This window comes from Pelmatolapia mariae, linkage group LG12, assembly GCF_036321145.2.
Source record: "Pelmatolapia mariae isolate MD_Pm_ZW linkage group LG12, Pm_UMD_F_2, whole genome shotgun sequence".
NCBI classification, from domain to species: Eukaryota; Metazoa; Chordata; class Actinopteri; order Cichliformes; family Cichlidae; genus Pelmatolapia; species Pelmatolapia mariae.
The window spans coordinates 24,072,643-24,095,662 of record NC_086237.1 but is presented as its reverse complement, the minus strand read 5'-3'; the positions used below and the strand labels follow the sequence as shown (position 1 = coordinate 24,095,662).

Genomic DNA, 23,020 nt, shown 5'->3' with positions numbered 1-23,020 from the left:
CAGAAAACTTCTGCTCATTAGATATTTTCTCTGTGTAAGGCCTAGAGATGGCAGTGTGGAAAAATCACAGTAGATCAGTGGTTTCTGAAATACTCAGACAAACCTGTGTGGCACCAACAATCACGCCACATTTAAGGTGACTTAAATCTTTTTCCTTCCCCATTCTGATGCTCAGTGTAAACTTCAGCAGACCATGACTACATGCCTTAATGCACCGAGTTGTTGCCATGTGATTGTCTGATTAAATATTTGACTTACACGGGTGTACCTTAGAAAGTGGGTGGTTCACACCTACCCTGCTTATATAAGCCCAATATTTTTGTTTTATTTAATTTGATTTGTGGAATAATTTATTCCGCAAATGCGAATGTGCATCTACAAAAACACATCTTAATCTGACTGTAATTTCCTGTTTTATGTCCTCCCAGCTGGATTGCTTAAAAAAATCAGACGCATTCTCGGGATTAAAAGATAATTTAGAAATAATCCTCATGGGCTTGGATGTCATTGAAATGGCGTCACCGTGCCGAGGCTGAGAGCGAGAGGCAGACTCTTAAAAACAGCAAGAGCCAAAAACACATACTTGGCATTCTTAAGGGAAGAGTCGACGTGAAACCTGCGCCGTAATCATTACAGCTGGAAAAAAAAGAAAAGAAAAGAAAACGACCTTCATGTGGGAGGATGACTTTAGCGGCGGAGGACGCGCAGATGATTTCCTCCACCTTAGGGGGAGGATCCGTCCACGTAACGCGAGGCAAACTCACCGCATTTGCTCGCATTAGCGTTTCCTCCTTCAGCCGTGATGCATCAGAGTAATGAAGCGGCAGCCTGGAGATGACCGTGGTACCCCCGCTCACAGCCCGCAGTCTTCATAGAAGAAGAGACCGCTGCTGAACTTCGCTTTCATTCGGACGTTTTTGGTGATTTTTTGCGTAAAGAGGGGGAGTGACTGTTTCTTAATAAAGCCATCATCGTAAAAAATTAAAGAAGTGAAATCTAGAGGATGAGCAGCTTAGGTCATGTACCCACACGGGTGAAATCCAAGCGGACTGAGGTCAGGCTCGGCGCGGAGAGGGATCATTTTGACAAGCAGCAGGTAAATATGCAGGAAACGACGGGTTAATGCCCGCTGTGGGATGGACGGTAAACCTGGGTTTTATTCAGGCCTTCGGTGGCTTTAGAGGATGAGTGAATATCTATCGGATAGGCCACAATCCCTGTCCCCAAATTAAATGTTTAATGAGTGAATTAACTGCCCAGAAGGCGTCGCAGCTTTACCAGTGGCCACTGAAAGGTCCCACGAGGGATCCCCCCTCTATATATGTGTGTGTGTGTGTGTGTGTGTGTGTCTGATTATATGGCTAACACTGGAACATTGAGCTGAACATAAGGACAAACTCTTTGGCATAGCGTTGTAGGTTTGACTATTTAAACACAATGCTGAAAGACTGAAAGTGCTTTGCCATTGCGCACTGGAGTCAGTCCATTGGTATCCCGGTATTATGCTCATCTAGTCCTTCCGGTTTGGCCACCTTTTCCCCTACTATAGGCATCTCTCTCCCCGTTTTTTTTTTTTCTAAACCACCTCCACGTTTCGTTTCTTTGTTTGTTGTTGGGTTTTTTGTTTTTTGAAAACATGAAAAATAGACCCTTAACTTTGACAAACTATCCTTCAACGTCACCTCAGTTTCTTTTGAATGTGTGCAGTGAAGAAATGAAGGCTGGCCTCATTCCTCACACAACAGGTGCTTTGTGGTTTCTGCGCCTTACTCCACTGCACTGTTCCATACATGGCGAAGAGCTAACCCGGGCACTGGTGTATTCATGTTGTGCATTCGTGTTATTGGCTAAAGCCCTGGAGACACTGGGGCTACATTTTCAGGTGGAGAACACAGATACATAAGAGCCGAAGCGAGTTGAGTAACTAAACAAACAGCTGTCCGGCCGGTCAGGCTTACAGCCCTATTTTATCTGAACTGAGTGGAGCGTTTCCTCCGCTGGGCGTGTGTTTTACTCAGTGTTTTAGTTGCTTTTGACGCACGTGTAGCGAGGTGGAGCTCAGGTTCTCAGACTACTGTGGCTCTGTCCTCTGGGCTGCTTAATTATAGTAAAATAAATAAATATAGCCTTACTGCCGTGCGTGTTTAGCGTCATTGATCAGAACAGCAAATGACAAAAAGCAGGTGTGGCTTTGCTTTCAAAACTAGGCATTGTTGTCAGACTTGTAGTTTATGTTCCTTTGTGTCAAACGATGCATTGCACATAAAATATGGGTTTCAGGGAGCTGCTCAAATTCTTAGCATAATCAGGTCTAGTCAAGGGATTTGGCACAGCGGATCATAAACTCTTAAAGCAAATACTTCAGTGCGGGGTCCTCAGGAAGAAAAGCTGCTGGATGGTTTCAGTGTGTGGAGGTAGGAGTCGTCATTTCCAGGTTACTTAATATGACTAGAGTGCCACAGGGTTCGTGTCTAGGGCCACTGTTATTTATTTAATGTATAAACAGTCTTTGGTGGGATCATACAGTTCAGGGCTCTTAGAATGAGTTAGTATCTCAATAAAAGTACTTAATAATTATAATTGACTGTCTCTCTTTTACACCTCACATTCAGTGACTAGTGAGAAACTTTTTACTTCACCATTAAGTCCATTCTGTTCTTTTTATTGCCTTAACCTTTGTCTTTGCTGGATTATAGTGATGGTGATATTTACATGCACATCTTCACAATGCTTACATATGCTGGTGCACAGAGATTTATTACAACTTTAAAGCTTGTCTCATATCAGAAATGAGGTATAAGCCAATGACTTTTATTGATGACTGACTTTATTGCTGCTGGTGTTTATAAATTCTTTATTTTATTGTTTTGTTTTGTTTTTTCCAAAAGCTGTGTTTTAGTGTAGTTAGTTTGTGTACTTCTTCCTCAGTGTGTGCTCTGCTGATTGTACTGCTGTTTGTCTTGGCTTGGCCACTCTTGTGAGAGATTTTTATTTTTAAATCTCCAGAGTTATATTCTCCTCGTGAAATAAAGGTTAAACAAATAAATAAAATTCAAGCAGCAGTCGAGCAAATTTCCAGCTGCATTGACAACCGTGCCTGGGCAAAATGCAAATGAAGTCCTGGCAGAATGAGGAATCTGGACTCCTGTCTCAAATAGTGTGCTAATTGCATATAATTTATACAGACTGTGCTGCTTTAAATGTTGCATAGTGTTGCTAAAATGTGTTCTCTTAATTTAATCCTGTTATATTAAAGAGGCTGCTGCATGTAGCAGGGAGAGCTGAGAGACTGAAGCTACTCTGGTGCTGTTTTTTTACTTCCACTCTCTCTCTCTCTCTTTCCTCCTGTCTCGGCTTTTCATGTCGACCTCGGTACCAAGGTGAACCGTCTCGCACAGCAGCTTGTGTGTTTTTGTGCGCACTGTACTGTTTGCTTTCCCTCACTCCTGTTGCCTGAGTAAGCGCCCATGAGAGGCAGAGGGTAAAGGGGGGATGGGAGTAGGAAAGGGCAAATTCAGCTACTGAGTGGGAGTAGAGAGAATGAAAAGGTTTCTGGTTAGCTGTTTAGCCACTTTACTCCACAGGTCACTGCATGTTATTAGAGTTTGAGTTTTTTAGGTCCTTAGTAGTTCCAGCCTTGTTGGTCTGTGCTGAAAATCTATTACAAGAAGTGACTTTGATGCAGAATGTGCACATTCTTTATATTTACATAACAAGCCCTCGTTTGCCTGTGACATCCTTATATTTTCACTCATAACAGGCCAGTGATAATCCGGCTGTCATGGTTTGGCGCTGAGATGTTTGAGCCATGGTTTCATTATATTTATGTTCCACAGCTACTAATATTAATAAACGGCATGTGAGTCACGAGCTAACGGCCCAGCTCAGCGAACAGCGTATGTTTTGTTGCTATTTTAATGCAATAAAGATAATTCAGTTAGATATAAAACTGAGTCATGACCCAGTGATCTCCATATCTGCAGCTACTCTTCCCTTGTGTTCACTCTAAGTTCATTCATCTACACTGTCATCATACCTTTTTTAATGCATGTACTTCATCCAGTCCTGTTAAAGGTAACTAAATATGAGCCTTATTGGCTTTTTGTTTTCCTTGTAGCTGTTACTATTTATGTTTGCTCCAGCTTGTAGACTTATTGAAGGACATTCTGGTGATAGATTCATTAAAGTCGACCTTCATTCTGTTTGGGGCTCACATTCCTCAGCCTCCCCGTGGAGGTGTACAACTCTGACTCATTCCTGTGGTAGGTGTTATCCAGGCTTGCCCCTTTGTCACCAATTTGCTTCATAAATCTTATAGACAGAATTTCTAGGCGCAGCTGTGGGGCTTCAGTCGGGTTCGGTGGTCTCAATATCTCCTCTGTGCTGTTTGCAGATTATGCGGTTCTGTTGACTTCATTGACCAATGACCTACTGCTTGCACTTGGGTGGTATCCAGTGTGAAATAGCTGGGGTTAAAGTTGGCACTTGGATGTCTGAGGTTGTGGTTCCTAGCTTTAAATGGGTGCCATGCCCACTCCAGGTTGGAAATTAGTTTCTTCTCCAGGCGGAGGAGTTTAAGTATCTTGGAGTTGTCTTCATGAGGAAGGGAAAAAAGGATGAGGGTGACTGGTGCTGCGCTGGGTCTGTAGTGAAGAGAAAGACGAGCAAAGCTGTTGCTTTATCGGTTCAAGCTTCACCTATGGCCACGAGCTCTGCGTAGTGACTAAAAGAAGGAGAGTGCAGATAGAAGTGGTGGAAATGAGCTTCCTCTAAAGAGTGAGGATTTCAGACTCATTTCCTCCACATCGAATGGAGTGCCGCTCCTTACTTCATCCTCCTAAGCTCTCTGCCTGCTTCCTTTAAGCAGGCTTGTCTTCTGATTGGCTGCACCTCTGAAACTGAGGATTTGAAGAGTAGGTGGGTGGGGTTGCTTGCAGGAGGTAGCTCAAAGAGTGGCTTTGGCACCCTTGGAGACCACGTCCTGATGCTGCTGTTTGGGTGGGCGATTCCATGACCGACAGTACAGTTACATTTGGTAATATCACCACCATTTATTTCCCACTTTCATGCATTAATAGTGAATTATAAACCAGATCTGAGGGATTATAACTTGGGTGAAAGTCAAATGAACTTTTTGCTTTTGGGTTGGGAGGTTGTTTTAAATATGGTGTTTCTTTTGCTCCCTGTACATTGTTTCTGTTAGGACAAAATAAGACATGTGATGTGGACTACTGTTAGGTTTATTGCCTGTGTTGATGTGGGAGAAGTAGAAGGAGTCAGTCATAAAACAAGATAACAACAAAAGATGTTAATAAAACACCAAATGAAAAAGGCCATTTGATCTGAGAGGATATTTAAAATCACTGAAATCTTTGATTCTCCATTTCTTTGGTTGATTTTTGACTCTGGTTTCACTTTTTGGTATGCCAGTGATGTGATTTGTTACCATTAACTCTACCTGCAGGTAACCTCAGCTAAGAGACGTGAGCTGTGTTCATGTCTGTGCTTGACCTTGTCAGCCAGATCCTCAGCAGCACTCTGTTGAATTAAGCTGATAAGAACCAGCAATAAGTGCTCGTGCCTTAGGGCGTTGAGTCCAGTGTGAAACAGTTCTGGTGTCATGTTGATGCTTTGACTTTGTTAACTTCACGCACTCTCATCTAAACCACAATGTCCAAGCACATGGACACGCTGCTGAAAGCCAGAGACGACCAGGTAAGCTCAGACGTAAGGAGGTTGAAGGTATTAAAGCTGCGTGCTTGGGGTGTGCACTGTGTAGTAATGCTAGCTGGCAGCAGACCGTATGGCAGGCCTCAGGGATTAGTCCAGGCTTTTCCTCTCTCTCACTTCTCTTCCTCTGTGCTGGTCAGAGGGTTTAACCACATCTGAACCAGCCTCCAGGAAACGGTGTCGGCATGTTTGGAGCTCTCGGACTGAATGGCTGTGTTAGTAGAAAGTTTGGATTTCATCTGACTTTACCGTGCCATAAGGAAATGGTATCACTGTGTAGCAGCGTTTGGTGTAGGCTGATGTGAGGCTAGATAGTGAGACCTAGTCCTGTGGGTAGAGGCAGAGCTTTACAAACAAGGAGCTCTCTCTCGCAGTTTTTAATAAGAAAATTGCACTAAAATAAAAGTAATTTAAATGCAGGTAGCTGGAGAAGCTGACTAACAAGAGCTGCAGTTGATTAATAGATCAGCAGAAATTACCTGATTTTATTAATGGTTATCTGATTTTTTTATATATATTTTTTTTAAGTTTGGAGTCCAAACCGTCTCTTGTTGGAGCTTTTCAAAGTAAAAATGTGCATTGTGATATTTGATCTCATTAATTTTTTGGATTTGTGCAGACCCAACAAGTAAGCAGGCAAATATTGAAAAATAAATTAAAGTAACTGTTATTTGTTTGTGAATGGTTGCTAGTTTGACCCCTGTGGGCCAAACCAGCACCTGTTCCTTGCCTAAGGCATTTAAGAGTGTGTGTATACTGGTGCTAATCTGTTACAGCTTAGAAAGTGCTGCAGTAAAGATTGTGGCTGTAAATCATATAATGTACTTTTATCATTTTTTAACTGTATAAAGCATGTGCTTGCCCTGTTGGCTGTCTTGCTGTTTTCTGACAGTCAGCCTTTCTGAATGTACTATGAGAGTCTCCCTGCAGCCTCGCTGCTCAGCAGCCATCTGTTGAGGCCTCTGTGCCAGGCTCTGGGTTGGATGGGGGCCGCGCTCTGGCACACAATCTTCTACCCCAGCTGACGGCCTTCCTCCTCCAACAAGCCCCTCATTGTCGCACAGACAGCCACACTCGCACCGTGAAAACGAGGGACTCGCGGTTAATTTGCGTCAGAAGCTTGTGGGAAGGGAGGGTCTCCTGTTAAGCGCTACACCCCTTCTCTAACTCTGAACCTCAGTCTTCACCCACAGTAGCCCCTCTGTGCTCTCCTGTGTGTCACCATGCTTCTTCTGGAGGTTGTGTGCATGGATCAGCGTGCTGGCGACCTTCAGATTAAAGGAGCTTTCATAATGTTTTGTTGGATAAAGCAGAGCTGCCACTGATACGTGATTATGGTTTAAAACATAAACGTTTCTGTGGTGTGGACTTTCCAGGTCAGTGTTTTAGACAGCCGGGGTCTTATCAAGGCTTTTATTTTAAGCTTCTACTGTATATTCTGGTCACATGTTTGTGTTTTTAAAAAGCTTTTCTATCAGGAGAGGTAATTTGTGATAAAAGGGAGGGTGTGATTGAACGTGCCTGAGCTGCGTGTCCGATTTTTCTCTTGTACAGTGCACTCGTTCTAAAGCCGACCTCCTAAATCATACAAATGTTGGTGTGGTTGGATTCAACAGCTGTGATGTGGTGGGGACCAGTGACAATGCTAGAATTTCAAGCTTGATACAAATACTCAGGAAAATAGTTGGTACTGTTTTCATGGAGACAAAACAATTAAGCAGGTTTTTAAAGTTGATTGACAGAGAGAAAAAATAATTATCATAGTTGTAAGGTGTGTGTGTGTGGGGGGGGGGTATTCAAAAAAACAAAGCAGGTTGTCCTGTGTTCGGTGACTGGGCTTAATATTTTCTTTCCTGATCAAACAGACTTCACGTTGGTAATTTAGACTGCTGATTGATGCAGTTTTAGAAAGTTTATTTAGAGAAATAATTTTTGTTAAATTAACACCTTCTATTATAACATTACAGACAGGACTCATAACACTAACATGATCTTTTATTAGTTGTAGCTGCTAGCTGGTTCCGTAATGATATCAATAAAGTTGAAGGATAACGTTACCTTCGGCTGCTTCCTTATTTCCTCCTGGGTTAGAACAGCAGATGGATGAACATACTTGATCTGGCAAAGATTACAGCCACTTCCCAAAGCTTAGTTTATGGTACTGAAGTAGTCAGTTTGCAGTGTTGCAGTATTTGTCTATTAAGAGCAGTTTTCAACCATTGCAAACATGCAGTTATCCAAAAACCCAACTGCAACTTGCTTGATGTGGATGATGCTACGTGTTGGTCGAATGCTGACTGGTTGACGAGTGGGCCAGAGCAGAGAATGGAGGGACAGCACAGTTCACCAGGAAAAATGCAGTAAGAAAAGTACAGACAGTGGCTGCAGTGCACATTGTTGCTTTAACGCTCATTTTCACTTCAGCCATGCATCTATTTTCCTCTGGTTATCCATTCAAGGGTTGCAGTGGGGCTGGAGTCGATACAGAGCACGATGTAGGGTACACTCTGGACTGGTTGCAAATCTGTTGCAGGACTTACACATACAACCATCCAGATCTATGGATGGTTAGAATCACGAGTAAATCTAACACCGAGCATGTTTCTAGCTGTGGGGGAAACAAACTCCACACAGAAAGGCCTCAGACTGGACCTTGAACCCAGGACCTTCGCGCCACTGTCCTGGGTTTACACTCCCAGATCAGTTGTGTTCATGCTTTTGTTTTTTCATAGGCAAGTTTATCCACTTGTTACATTACCTCATGCCCATATTAAGTTTCTGCAGTCACCATCCAGGAAGTTGCTGACATCTGTGAGTCCTTAAATTATTCTCTCAGTGATTAAATTAAAAAACTCCATTGGGGGGGAGACAGAAATGCACAGGAGGAATCGACGGTACTGAACAGGCCAATCAAGTAAACAAGATGATGTCCCTTTGCATTATATTTGTGTTCTTTTATGTTTGTCCAAATTACCTCCCAGATCTTAAATTCCTCACAGCTATTGTGTATTTTTCCAGTTTGCTCCACTTCACTAACCTGCTGCGAGCTTGCATGTTCTGACAGAAACAAGCAGGTCTGGTTGATTGCGACACGTCAGTGGGACACTAGTCTGGAAATTAATGTTTGTGTCCTCCTCCCCCCTCTTATTCTCACTGTGATTCTCACATGTATATCCCAACACTGAGCTGACTCGTATCAGGACCACCTCTCAGCCTAAATTTAGCGATGACTGGCATCACAGTGGTCCAGCGTAATTGTGCTGTCTAGACTCTGCTTTGATCACGATGCAGTCATTATGAGTGCTTTCAATCTTTCATGTTCCCGAAAGGAAACGTGATGGTCAGCAGTGATTTTTATCAGAGATGTTACTTTTACATGGCTCTGCTGTAAAGCATTTTGTGCTCCACCTACAGACACATTTGTAACGTCTTTTCAGATTGCAGTTTTTGTTTGCTTTTACAAAAGTTTTTCTGGAAATCATATAGTTCACAACATTGAGTTTCATCCAGGCTGGGCTTGTGCCTGTTTTGTTTACATAACTTGTTCTTTTGCAAAGCCTTGACCACTGCTTTCTGTGCTGATTTCAGTAACTGGATAGCGTGGGAAAAAATGCTTTTATGTGAGTGGCAATGTACCACGAAACAGCAGCTGGGCACACGTTGTTTCACACGGTGGTGGGGGTGGGGGGAGTAAACTTATCCACGCAGCTCTGTCTTTTCCTTGATTGAGCTCTCATGTTAAAGAAATTGTTTAATAGGGCTTTGATCATAATAAATGTCACTTTAAGAGAGCAAATTTATTTCCAGATGGGATTAATTCTGAAAAATAAAATAAAATGCATAAGAATATGATGTTTAAATGAAGCCCATTGAGAAATATTTTTATCACAAAAACTATGAAAATGATCCAGAAACCACTGTCGAGACATAGAGGTGATGATGGTGGCACTGAGTGGTTGTGTGTTCTCCCTGTGATTGATTTAAAATACTTAAATCTTCAGGAGGAGATTGATCCCGTGTGTGTTTCCGTGTTTCCCTTCCTGCTCCTTTGTCAGCGGTGCTCGCTTTACCTGCTGAGCAGGTTGTAGATCAGCTCGCTTTGTGTCCCGTAAATCTGATGACACTCCGACTCTCTGACGCGCCTCATCAGCGGGGTAATGGCAGACATTATCTTTCCATGTGGGGTTGGTCTCTTCTGATCTGAGTTCCCACAGAAAAGCAGTAATAAAGTTAAGTGGTTTTATTGTCTCACTTGGATGGCACAGAAACATTAAACGTGGATTATCTTACTAAAGATGAGATCACACTAAAAGCGAAGGGAAAGTTCATGAGGTGCAGTCATACTGATGCACTTTTATGATGACCTTTGTCCAATTGTGAGCTAAATTTAGTTCACTATAATCAGCGGGGTGGGTTCAAATGAGTCTAATCAAAAGAGGAGAGCCAGAAATCCATCAGTACATTACTGTGTACACAGTGCAGTCACTGTTCCTTTGACTCCAGTCAATGTCGTGCAACTGGTTATCATTTGTTTTGCTTCCCAGTTAAGGTGCAATGCATTATGTTATGTCTATTGTAAGTCCTGCAAATGGAACTGATGTTTGTGTGGGTGGAGAATCAAGACGTTCAGGCTCTAACAACCTCTCTCTGCTTCTCTTTCAGCTCAGCAGCATCAGCAAAGCCATCAATTCCACTGAGATACCTGTGAAAGAGAAACATGCTCGACGTATCCTCAGTAATAAATCTCAGCAAAATGACTTGCACACAGGCTTGACATGGTAGTTGCCACCTCTAAACAAATTTTTAAAAAATAGTCCTCACTTAAAATAAAAAGGGACATTGATGGAAAACAGAAGCGTTAAACGCCACCTGATTTAGCAAACACTCCAAAAAATATGAGATAGCATGTCACTTTTATGAGGCACAGCAAACTAGAGAAGCCATTTAAGGAGTTGAGTGATCTGGTCACACTTCTGGTCAAGTAGCAGGCTGGAACCCCTGAATAGCAGGAAGGTCAGGAAACGGCTGCGATATTTCTATGATCGTTCAAGCTTTGTTTTTCCATTACATGTTTTAGTCATCGTGTCGAGAGCTGAGCTCGTGTTGAGCATAACCGGCACAGAGAGACTTTTTGTGGCTATCCATTAGTGAGTAATGATCCCAGATAGAGCTGATTCAGATCTATCATAAAGCTGGAAACCATGTTATTAGAAGCAAAACAAGGCCACAGAAACAGATTTTAAATATGCTGCAGGAACATGAGGGGAGAGGTGCATGATGTGATCTGACTCAAGTTGAATTTGCTCAGCTATTTTGCCTCTGAGACAGACGCGTCTAACGTTTCTAAATGACCGACCACTTGCTTACGTTTAAAAGTCTTCACATATCTTGCAAGTAGGATTGGTGATTCTACTTTCAGATTGGCTAAAACATGAAATCTACTAGAGCAGTTTTGGATGTAAAAGTCAGACATTGCTGTAACTGATCATTAGGAATAGTAAATAAATTCAGCAAAAATAAACATGTTTATTTCTTAACACGCAAGGTGAGCAGGTCATTTTACTCATCGTTGTGTCTTTAATGCTTACCAGAAATAAATAAATGGATATTAAAATGGCACAGTGCTGTGATGGTTTTTGCTTCCTTAATGAAGACGACAACAGGAATCATATTGGGCACTCACAGGGAGAAGGGAGCCTTCACCTTCTGGTCCTACGCTCTGGGCTTCACCTTTCCCAGCAGCTCCATCCTTTGCTGGAAGTTCTGCCATGTGCTGCACAAAATCCTGCGAGACGGGCACCGCAATGTAAGGCACCAAGTACCCTCCTCTGCATTTCTGTTACTACCTAAAGCGCCAGACACTGGAGTGCAATTAAGGCAAAAATTTAAAACCTGTGACTGTTTGAATAATTTGTACGACAAAGTAAAATTTTGTACATGAAGTTTTAGTTTTTATTCATTCAGCCTGTTATCTTCACAGGTTCTACAAGACTGCACGAGACATTACAGCTCCCTGGTTGAAATTGGGGAAATATGGGTGAGTCCTTGGATCTTATTATAGTTCAGAAACTAATCATAATTTTATAAAAGCAATTTTATAGAGTTTTGTTGTTGTTGTTGTTGTTTTTTAAAAAAAAAGGCCGGTTGAGTCTGTTTTATGAAGTTTTTTTTTTCCTTTTAAACTTGCTCATCTAGTGTTGTTAAATAGTGTAGTGGTTTACACATTCACCTAACAAGGTAAAAAAAATCATTAAACAGCCATCACTTGTTTCACTTTCACTTTCTTCTGTACCAGCGTCCACCATTTTAGCCAGCTGGTCATTGCTACAGGTGGCTAATTTCCTTATTTCCTTCTTACATAATTTAGGGATTAATAAAGTGATTCTAAAGTGAAACAAAAGCACTGGCCTCTCTCTGTTGTTGGCTGAGCCTTTGTTTCCCAGTCAAATCCAGAAATGAATATTTTATAGCTGCTACATTGTTCAGTCAACATTTGGCTCTTTTAATGATGAATTAACTCAAAAATGCCTCTTGCCCATTTAACCCATGCTCTTCTCACTCCTTGGGGTTTTCAGGGCAACCTCCATGACAGATACGGACAGCTGGTGACTCTCTACTCGAAGCTGCTCTGCACAAAACTGAAGTTTCATACGAAGGTAAATGCACCATCACTCATGTTTTACATGCACTTTATGTGAATGGATAATTCAACAACATTTGCATTACAAATCTCATGAAGCTGCACCTCATTGTAGCATGGCGATATCCCAGCAAACCTGGAGATCACAGATGAAGAGCTGGAGCGCACTGCAGGAACAGACATTAATAATGTGTGAGTTTCATAATATTTAATGGACCTTTAGGTGCCTGTGTAGCCTTAAATCCCTGTCTTCCTCAGTCTTATACTGTAGTCAGCTGCAGTTGTTAATAAAATAAACAGACAGGCCCAGTTGCTGTGTCATTTCGCAGGGTCGTAGTTTGAGTGGGTGTCCTTTTCAGTCTAACAAAGGTATCAACTTCTCTCCTGCAGGTTCCAGCTCTCTGTGGAAGTGTTTGATTACATGGACGCAGAGCTGCGGCTGGCCGAGACAGGTGAAAACAAAAACTCATCCCACCTTTCCTCCCCTCTGTCCTTCCAAGGAGACGTAACCTGAGTCGAGGTTGAAAGCTGCTGCCTGCTGACATTATCTATTAATGCACAAAAGCTAAGAGCCTTTCAAAATAGGACTGTCAGCAGCTCTCAGTCTACCTGTTTTCACAGACTGCAGTTTGTTTTCTTCATGAAGTGGCTTCAGTTACTCTTGGCTCAGTTTTGACTCGTCATTGTTTTTGTTTTTTTGTTTTTTTTTACTTGTGAGGAAATGCTTGCAATTAGAAGACATTAAGCAACTTCCTCCAGTTTAGCAGTAATGGTATGATCCTCCCAGTCCCTGCAGGGTGGAGGTCCGGCAACATGTATCAGACTGTAAACAGAATTTTGCAATGTGGTTGCCCTCAATAGACCTTGAGTCATATCCAGGAAAAATATTCAACTCAGAAATTTTCAAAATAAAATGCTGCCAAATATTTAAGTAGCAATTTCTCTCCCTCTCTCTCTCTTTTTTTTTTTTTTTTTTTTTTTTTTTTTTTTTCCCCTCTATCAGTGCTCCGACAGCTCAACTCGTCCCTCGCCATGACAACTCTCACATCAAGCCAGTGTCGCCTGGCTCCGCTGATCCAGGTCATCCAGGACTGCAGTCACCTCTACCACTTTGCCGTCAAGTTGCTGTTCAAGCTGCACGCCTGTAAGGACGATTATTATTACCCATCATTAATCAAATGTCTTTTAATGTTCTGTGACTTTAATGATTTTAATGCTTGGACCATTCATCAATTTTAGGTCTCCCTGCTGATACTTTGCAAGGACATCGTGATCGTTTCCACGACCAGTTTCACAAGTAGGTGGCTATGAGTAAAGAAGGGTGACTGCATTAAAAGTTTTTAATACCTGTGGAAGCTTGCAACTTAATCTTGCCGCTCCCAGTCCCCGCAGCTCTTGGAACTAATGCAAATGCATCCCTTCCCCCCCGCCCTTTGTTGTGTCAGGTGGTGACACAGATGCATTTATGTTATGTTCAGTAGCCCTAAGGTTCAGAGGGAGCTCTCCAGGGTTTATTCGTCACAGATTACACTCATTGTCACAGTCGAGTAACAAAGTCACAAAATCAAAGCTATTTATAAAGCACAAAGTGATCAAATGTAAGAAGAGGATGGAGCCTGCAGAGTATGTGTAGCACATGTCTAAGTTTGTCTTTGTGCTACATTATTGTGCATGAATATGTGGTGAATATTAAAGTTAAGCTTGTTTTTCTTTTGTCCTTCAGACTTAAGAACTTCTTCAATAGAGCCAGAGAGATGATCTACTTCAAGAGACTCATCCAGATCCCCAAGCTGCCTGAAGTAAGAACACAGGGGGAAGAGGGGAGGCAGGATGATGATTAGTGACCGCCTCCATTTTCATCACAGACCCCCTACTGACATCTGCGGTCTGAAATTTGCAGAAATCTGTACATAAACTTGATGTCTTCTCTTCTTAGTCCCCGCCTAACTTCCTGCATGCAGCCTCACTGGCGAAACACGTGAAGCCAGTGGTGGTCATCCCCAATGAGGATGAACCGGAGATGCAGGATGACGAGGATGACGAGCCGGAGCCGCTCATCGAGGTCGACAGCTTCACGACCTCCAGCGTACAGGCTCAGCCGCAGGTACGGCATGTCACACCCACTCAAGTACTCAGGTGTTACCATACTGCTGTGTGAGCTGTCTGTTACATTTACTGATTCCCGCTTTCAGCAAGTGGACATATTTGATCAAACCTTCGGACCTCCAAATGGAGGCTTTGACGACAGGTGAGCTAGCCTGTTTTTAACTGTGAGCCTTCATTGTTTCAATGGTGTCGGGAGTTTCTTTGAATGTGACTCTTTTCTCTCCGGCAGGGACCTCCAGATTGAAACCCTTAAGCGGGAACTCGAGCTGCTGAGAGCAGAGCTGGAGAGGGTGAAAGCCGAGGTAAGAGCTGTTGAGACTGAATGGCCTGTTGCATGGACTTAGACAGTTTTGTGTGTGTGTCTGTATTTGACAGTACAGGGCTTGGTTAGCTCTGTGCAAAAGAATCTGGGTCATGTGTTGGGAGGATGTGAATACTTCTTCTGACATGTAGAATGTGGCAAGTAGCTTCTGAATGAGATGACTGACATTGCAGACACAACTTCAGCTTTCATGCAAAAAGTCTGGAAGAGGAGATTAGCCCAAGCTGATATAAATGCATGCCATGGAATAAATAAAGATTCTCACATGTAATAGGCATTGAGACTTTTTTTTTTTTTAAATATAAACATGCTCATGTCTCTTTTTCCTCCTGTAGGCTCAGCGTTACATCACGCAGCTCAAATCCCAGATCAATAGTTTGGAGGCAGAGCTGGAAGAACAGCGTGCGCAGAAACAACGAGCCCTTGTGGAAAATGAACAGCTGCGCATGGAGCTCGAAGCGACCCGCCGCCGCAACACTGATCACGAGAGCTTACAGACCACCTTCATCGAGGCTGAAAGTAAGAGTCACAGTTAATACTCTCTTACAGAGAGACTGTTATTGTCAACGAAAATGTAAAAAAAAAAAAATTCTTTCTCCTTGGTGGTGTCTGTGCAGAAAGGGCACAAGCCACTGAACAGCGGTACAATAAGCTGAAGGAGAAGCACACAGAGCTGGTGGCCAGCCATGCTGAGCTGCTTCGGAAGGTATACACAGACCGCAGACCAGTCCAGAGGTGTTGGCTTTAAATTAGATATCAGCATCTGGCTGTGGGTTGTAACAGCAAGTGTGTTAATGTGCTGACAGAGTGCAGACACTGTGAAGATGCTGTCAGTAACCCAGCAGACCCAGGAGGAAGTAGAGAGAACCAAACAGCAGCTGACCTTTGAGATGGATCGAATAAAGCAGGAAGCTGACATGAAGGTTGGTGGTGTTTTTGCTCTTTTCCCCATAAAGATGACCTCCCAGGTTGAGGAGTTTTAACACCTCAGTATATATCAATAAAGATGTGGTTAGATGACCCTTAGAATCGGTTCCGTGGGTTTTTTTTGGGTTTTTTTTTTTGGTTTTCCATGGCGAGCCCCAGTAAGTCGTACAGGCAGAAATAACCTTCACTAACTTCTAATGCACAGTCATTCTGTTCTGGAAGCAGGCCTAAAATGACACCCCCCGGTGCAGAAAAGAGACACAAAGGTTGGCCCAAGTTACGTGTATAGAAGATTAATGCTGTTTTCCGTCACTGTAGATGGAAGAGCAGAGGTTTGAGGTGGAGAGGGTGAAGAGAGAGCTGGAGGAGAAGATGGCAGAAGTGACCCGTATCAAGGCGACCCTGCAGAGCAGTGAGAAGGTGAGCATGCGGTAACCTTCATGGCGTCTAGCTAACTCATCTCGATTTAGTCGTCAGTTCTGTGTGGAAGCTGGAGGCGTGCTGCACGTTACCGCCTGGACTTTTCCTCCGACACTTGCAGCCATCTGCCTGTCCGGGCTCCGCTCACTGCTCTCTCTTTTGCCAGACGTCGGAGCAAATTAACAGCTCGATGACGGCTCTGCAGGCGGAGAAGGAGCGTCTGATGCGGTCTGTGAGCGAGAAGGAGGCTGAGCTGTCATCAGTGCGGCAGACTGCGCAGCTGCAGCAGTCGTCGCTTCAGCAGGAGCGAGATAAGACCAGCAGGGAGCTGGGAGAGCTGCAGGGAAAACTGAAGGAGAAGGTCAGTCAGGACACAAGAGCCAAGCTCAGCGGTCTCTGCAGAGTGCTATTTTAAACCTGTTTGCCAAAGCAACCCGGATCATAAATGTCCCAGAAATGCAGCAGTCAGTCCATTGTATTTGTACTATATGGTTACATTTACACCTGCACACCTGAGGTTTCCAAATAGCCTTGGTTTTCTATACAGTTACAGAATTTTAACACATCATGACTTATAAGCTGTTGGATAAAAGTTTGACCATCTAATTATCTAATTCTACCGCAGTAAAGGTTTTTGCTTTTTCCCTATTACTGCTGCAACAGTGGCAACCACATTAAAGCAGCAATGTGACAGACTAAATTCACCTAGCAATAGCCAGAAACCTCCAACAACCACTCCTCAGACAGTTTGGGAACATTTATTTTTCCATTGTGAGCAGAGATTGCCACCCAGTCTCTAGCCCTTAGATGTAACAAGAGTATGAATATCACAAAAACATTCTTACTTTAAAGTCTCTAAAATCTGAGCAAAAGTACATTGGCAGGCGAGCTATAGGCTGATGCTCAGAAGATAAATTACAGCAGAGAGACAATAATTGGACCAGACATAGCGAGTAAAGTAAATGTGAGATAAAGTTAAAGCAATGAAAAAGATGCTAAACTAAATGTGAATATAAAGAAATCCTGATGTAATAAAGACGACATCTGCTGCCTTTTTGAACTATCATTTTTGAAAGTAACTAAAACACTGTGGCTGTACGCAGACATTTACATCTAGCTCTCCAACAGCATGCTTTCTATATTTTAATAGTGCCATAAACCTGTATGTAAACCTCTGTGTGTATAAATGTAGACAAGTCAGGAGGAGAAGATGAAGCAGAAGCTTCTGGAGGAGCAGTTTGCCCTGCTGCAGGGAACTATAACAGAAGCTGAGACCATCATCCAAGATGCTATTGCCAAGCTGGATGATCCCCTCCATATACGCTGCACCAGCTCTCCAGGTCCGATTCCTGTGCTCAAAAATTAAAACGGCAGAGAGCGTGTCCCTAGCTTGCTGACCACATGCATAAATATTGATATGTCTCTTGCAGAGATTAAGCGGACTCTAATCTTTTGCTGTCCTCCAAACAGATTACCTCATAAGTCGGGCGGAGGCTGCACTTGGCTCCATCGACAAAGTGAAAAAGGGCCATGCAGATTATCTGAGAAACATGAGCGGTGAGTTCTCTCCGCTTCCGATTTGGCTCGGTCCCGCTGACCTCGTGGCTGCTCGGTATTCCTCGTTGATATGGCCTGCTGCCCTCTCACTGTCTGATCTTGTAACCAGATGCTGGCACGCTGCTGAGATCTCTGACCCAGTTCTCTCACTTGACCGCGGACACAATTGTTAACGGCAGCGCTACTGCACACATGGCACCCACTGACCATGCCGACAGTAAGGAATATTTTCTTGGCTATTTTCTTAACTTTTTTTTTTTTTTTTTTTTTTTAAGTACAATGTGTTTATTATCCACACCATATGCTCAGATGCAAGTCTTTAATCTTTAAGTACATGTTAGAATTGAGTTACTCGGTGCATAAATGATGCAGAAGTATGACTGATGATTAATCTTCGACGCCCCGCAGAACTGACGGAGAACTGCCGAAGCTGCGGCACTCAGAGTCTGCTGTTCTTGAGGGAGATGAAGTCCAAGGCCACGCTACAGAAGGCAGACCCAGCCACCATTCGCATAATCATACAGAAGATCCTACACCTGGGTCAGGTGAGGGAAAACATATTTAATGGGAAGGATGTACTCCAAAGCTTTGAGGAACTATTTAACTGAGCCTGAAGAGCCTTTTGGTTCACCATCTGAGATATGAACAGCACGGGAAGCTGCCATACAGCGTGCTGCTTGTGGGCACAACTGCGGACATTTAGAAAAATATTACTGCTTTGCCCTAATGTTGTACAACATGTCAGTCTGCTATCATACCGCATCATTCCTATAAGCCAGAGGATGAGGCCACTTTACAATGTTTACACTGTTAAATGATCCATCTTCATGTCTGAGGTTAAAAACAGGAAGTGGTAAGGATGTACGTCAGCAATCCGAGTTTAAAGGCAGAGTGAATGTAGAAAACTCAGGTGGATTACTGATACATGAACTATTTAACAATCTAAAAAACAGACTTCCACAAGAATGTCAGCCAGCCAGCTCCTCAATCTGAAAGATTTTAAACATTTTTTATGATCATTTAAGTCCAGTCTGCAGTATAATCGTATAATACATAATATTTTGGGGGGTTTATTTAGACGTGGTAATCCTTTCAGTTTTCACCTGGCTTCTTTGGGAACACGAGCCTTCTTAAAGAGTCAGTTATTCAATTATAGTCCTTATTAGCAATGTAACCAACCATACACGTTACCATTGAGCTCTACTTCAGGCTCCAGTTTTTACTAGTGTAGGTTTAAACAAAATATTATTTCTGGTCTTATTGACTTATTTTCCAAACGCTTCCGCTTGTACCATCCAGGAGCTGCGGCCAAAGGGCTTGGACGTTCGTCAGGAGGAGCTGGGAGACCTGGTCGACAAGGAGATGGCTGCAACATCTGCAGCTATTGAGGAGGCAGTCCGCAGGATCGACGTAAGTACTCTAACTTGAAGATGTTAATGTTATCTGTGAAGAACAGACTTGTACTCTGCAGTGTATTAATTTTAAGAGATTACCTTTTTTTCCCTGTACATTTAGGAAATGATGAGTCAGGCACGAAAAGACACCACAGGAGTTAAACTGGAAGTCAATGAAAGGTTTGTTTATCCTGTTTTTCTTTTCATTAAACACAATCTTATAAGAAGATTTCTTCAGATCATTTTTTTTTCTTATTAGTATCACCATGTTTATCAAAGACCAAAGCAATTTAACTCTCTATACCCCCCACCCCGCACTTTCTTACAGGATCCTCTTCAGCTGCACAGACCTGATGAAGGTACTGTACTTTAATCTCTTTCATTAGCATATGTACTACACTTCTGTTTTTTGAACAGTCCAGTCAACTAAACCTTTAGCTTTCTTTAGTCTTATTCTGTGCTTTATCCTCCTCCTCCTCCGCCTCCCCCAGGCCATCCGCATGCTGGTCATAGCATCCACCGACTTGCAGAAGGAGATTGTCGAGGGTGGGCGGGTGAGTCACACTGTTCTCGCTTTGAATCCAAAAGTGGCAGCTTGTTTTGTGTTTCTGAAATCAGAGTGGGCCGCTCTGTTCCATTCAGAAATATCGGCTAACTGTGCTGGTGTTTTTCTTGTAAAGGGCGCAGCCACCATTAGGGAGTTCTATGCCAAAAACTCTCGCTGGACAGAGGGACTCATCTCTGCTGCCAAGGCGGTGGGATGGGGAGCCACGGAGATGGTGTAAGTTCTCATTGAATTTCTTTGTATCTGAAATTAATGATGATTCTTATTTCACGCAAATGGTCTGCACCGTTTGAGCAACAGGAACTGCATCCACAGCTGTTCCGAGTATCCATTTACGACCTTTTAACAGGAAGTGTAGCCGGTCATAGGCTGAAGCATTCATGTCGCGTGTTTGCCTGATTTCTCACAGAGAGTCTGCTGATAAGGTGGTTCTGCACACGGGAAAATATGAGGAGCTGATCGTCTGCTCTCATGAGATTGCTGCAAGCACAGCGCAGCTGGTGGCGGCTTCAAAGGTAAGATGTACACAAAGGTTAAAGATTTTATATTAGGGCCCCGGTTTAGCTCAGCCATGTGGCATATGATCGCCTGTTCATCCTACTAAGAGTGGCCGGTCCAGGCTCATGTCTTCCCCTCTCTCTCTCCCTCTGCTTTTCTGACAGTCTCTACTGTCCTTATGAAATGAAGCCAAAAAAGCCCCAAAAATTATTTAAAAATGTTACATTAATAATATTACTGCATAAAACTGAATTTAGACTAGACTTTACTTCCTGTTTATTCTTTCAGTGGCTTTAGAGGGCCTTATTGACTTTAAGTGAAGGACCACACATTGAACAGTTGCTAGAACTGGGGCTAATTTATGTTAAACACAATGAATCTGGCAGATTATTTTATTGCAGGCCTGGGTTCTTGTTTCTAAAATCAAAAAGGTTCCTCTCAGGAGATGTAGCAGCACCTCCTACAGGTGTTGGAAAGGTGGGCCCTGTGGGCTAAGGGTGGACCATAGTGCCCTAGCCCAGGCCTGACTCCAGCATGGGGAAATGGTAAAAGTAAACCTGTCCTGGGTAGGAAGTTAATTTTATTTATTTTTAGTAATGAAAAGATTGCGCATCTCAGCTGGTTTGGGAACACCGTGGTGTCCCTCTCGAGAAGCTGTTGGAGGTGGCAGGTGTAGATGGCACAACCTGGACCCTGATAAGTGTTAGAAAATAGATGGATTAAAGCCACAAAAGTCAGTATTTTTAGAGTTTGAATAGTGTAATCTTGTCTCATGCAACACTCTCCTGTGCTTTCAGGTTAAGGCAGATCGCCACAGCAAGAAGCTGACAAAACTCCAGCAGGCTTCTCGCCACGTGAACGAAATGGCAGCTAACGTGGTGGCCTCGACAAAGACGGGCCAGGAGCACCTGGAGGACAAAGGTGAGTAGAGTCTGATGTGTGCAACTGACCATCATGAACTCTGATGAGCATCTAATTTCGCTGTTTCACCCACCTTTTATGTGCAGATACAATGGACTTCTCTGGGATGTCGCTAATTAAGCTGAAAAAAGAAGAAATGGAGTCACAGGTTAGTCACGGGGCATACTGAAGCATGCCTGCCTGCGAGTTTGTGGAAATCTCACATTCAGCAAATTTCTGTGAATTGTTTATATCGAGTTTAGTGAGATTCAGTCTGTATTTTGCTATACAGCTTATGTAATTCTGCTGGTCTAATGTGGTGGATGTTGTTTTCCCCCCTCTCCTCAGGTGAAAGTGTTAGAATTGGAGAGCATGCTAGACAATGAGCGTCTGCGCTTGGGCGAGCTCAGGAAGAAGCACTACGAGATAGTCGGAGTTCCTCTGGACCAGCTTGCCGAGGGGAACGGTGAAACCTCCTCGCTGGTCAATCCTGTCACCATGTCACCAAAACCCTTAAAGCCCAGTCTCATGAAGAAACCTCCACTGGCCCAGAAACCCAACATCCCACCCAAAAATCAATTTGCATACAGTGTGAGTTTTAATTTGTCATTTTTTTTGCAGATTATTGCTCACAGTAGGAATGCGTGTGTCTGATCGGTATATTATCTGATGTACATCAGCTTTTTCAGGAAAAAAAATCGAATTGAATGTAGTGGGCTCAAAATTTCACACATCAAATGTGATCCACTCGGTGTTGCTGGATGTAGAAAATGAAAATGTGGCTTGTTTCTGAATATCAACTATTTTTTTTTCCCCCTCTTTGGTGCAGTTTAAATAAATGCCTGAGCAGAAGAATGAGAAGCACTAACAGGATGGTTGGACTGAAGAGGAGGAAGACGGCCTTTTTGTGAACCTGCACTTCCTTTAAGTTGCATGCTGACAATCCTCTAATCCTGCTTCTATTGTCTCCGTTTCCTGCTTTTATTTGTCTTTCCTTTTTTTGCCAAAATGGACCAGAAGCCTGATGTTTGATGCTTGATGTCTGGGTTTTTTTTGTTGTTTGTTTGTTTTGTTTTGTCTTTTTATTTTCATGTTATTGTTAGGCATCGAGAACAAAAGGTAAATGCTAAAGTTTTTGGTTGTATTTAAAGTATTTTTTTTCTTCTCTATATAATTTTAAACCATTAAACACTACTCCTGCTTTTTAAAATGCAAACCTCGTCACTGACCGCAAATCGACAGCATATCTTGAACTTGTAGGATTGTTAGATTTGATCATCTTCTTTTCTGTTTTGGGGTTATGTTTTTTCGCTGTTTTGGATGTTTGTCACAGAGCACATCAGTTTTCTCAGCGTACACTGTATGATATTTGTGGTGTGGTGGGTTTTAAAGAAAACTGGGGGAATCACTTGCATCCACGTTTCAAAAATTTAACATACCTCCAATCATCGCCTTCACAATGGACACCATTCATGTCCTGTGTAAAACTGCTTTCTTTCTCAAGAATACAAGATTGTCTCAGAGGCCTTGAATAGTGCTGTACCAGTGCACTGAATGATACCTGTAGAGACATACAGTCTGTATAGGAGTGTGCAAAGTATTTATAGCTACACTCATCTCTTTAAATACCCCTTTACTAGCAGAGAACCTGGATATTATGTCAAATAGATGCTGTAGTGCTCGCACGCACATACTGGCTGTAGGTGTCCTTAATTATCAAATGCTTCTTTCAGGCTGAATATGCAGATTATAGGTTTTAGTAGTTGTATGATATCAAGGTGTTGAAGTCCTTGCTGCCTCCGGGAGCCTTTTCTTATAGGGTCTTACAGGTTCTGTTCTTTCCTCTGTATGAAATGTCTTTATAAGCTCAGATCTATTAATATATTTTAGTAAAGATACTGGTGGGTTTTTTTTCCTTGTAACATGAATGAACAATAAATGTTTGATTTTAATGTGGCATT

At 42.8% G+C, this 23,020-nt stretch overlaps 1 protein-coding gene across 3 annotated transcripts; it reads left to right on the top strand.

Moving 5' to 3' along the window:
* The first annotated feature begins 532 nt into the window (after window positions 1-532).
* hip1rb (huntingtin interacting protein 1 related b) lies at window positions 533-22,987 on the top strand. 3 transcript variants are annotated; one of them, XM_063489450.1, is made up of 32 exons: window positions 533-1,096; window positions 10,393-10,456; window positions 11,394-11,536; window positions 11,711-11,767; window positions 12,306-12,386; window positions 12,486-12,562; window positions 12,761-12,822; window positions 13,374-13,514; window positions 13,610-13,667; window positions 14,094-14,169; window positions 14,307-14,474; window positions 14,563-14,618; window positions 14,706-14,778; window positions 15,134-15,317; window positions 15,416-15,504; window positions 15,605-15,721; window positions 16,044-16,145; window positions 16,312-16,506; window positions 17,338-17,485; window positions 17,616-17,702; window positions 17,812-17,919; window positions 18,111-18,247; window positions 19,002-19,112; window positions 19,218-19,276; window positions 19,425-19,455; window positions 19,588-19,650; window positions 19,777-19,877; window positions 20,071-20,176; window positions 20,957-21,080; window positions 21,167-21,228; window positions 21,408-21,650; window positions 21,889-22,987. In XM_063489450.1, the coding sequence occupies exons 1-32, from the start codon at window positions 1,004-1,006 to the stop codon at window positions 21,895-21,897; spliced, it is 3,225 nt and encodes a 1,074-aa protein (XP_063345520.1). In that variant the 5' UTR covers window positions 533-1,003; the 3' UTR covers window positions 21,898-22,987. The 3 variants fall into 3 exon arrangements, with proteins under 3 accessions (XP_063345520.1, XP_063345521.1, XP_063345523.1); XM_063489451.1 differs by lacking the exon at window positions 533-1,096 and adding an exon at window positions 5,584-5,715; XM_063489453.1 differs by lacking the exon at window positions 533-1,096 and adding an exon at window positions 5,889-5,945.
* The last annotated feature ends 33 nt before the right edge of the window (window positions 22,988-23,020 follow it).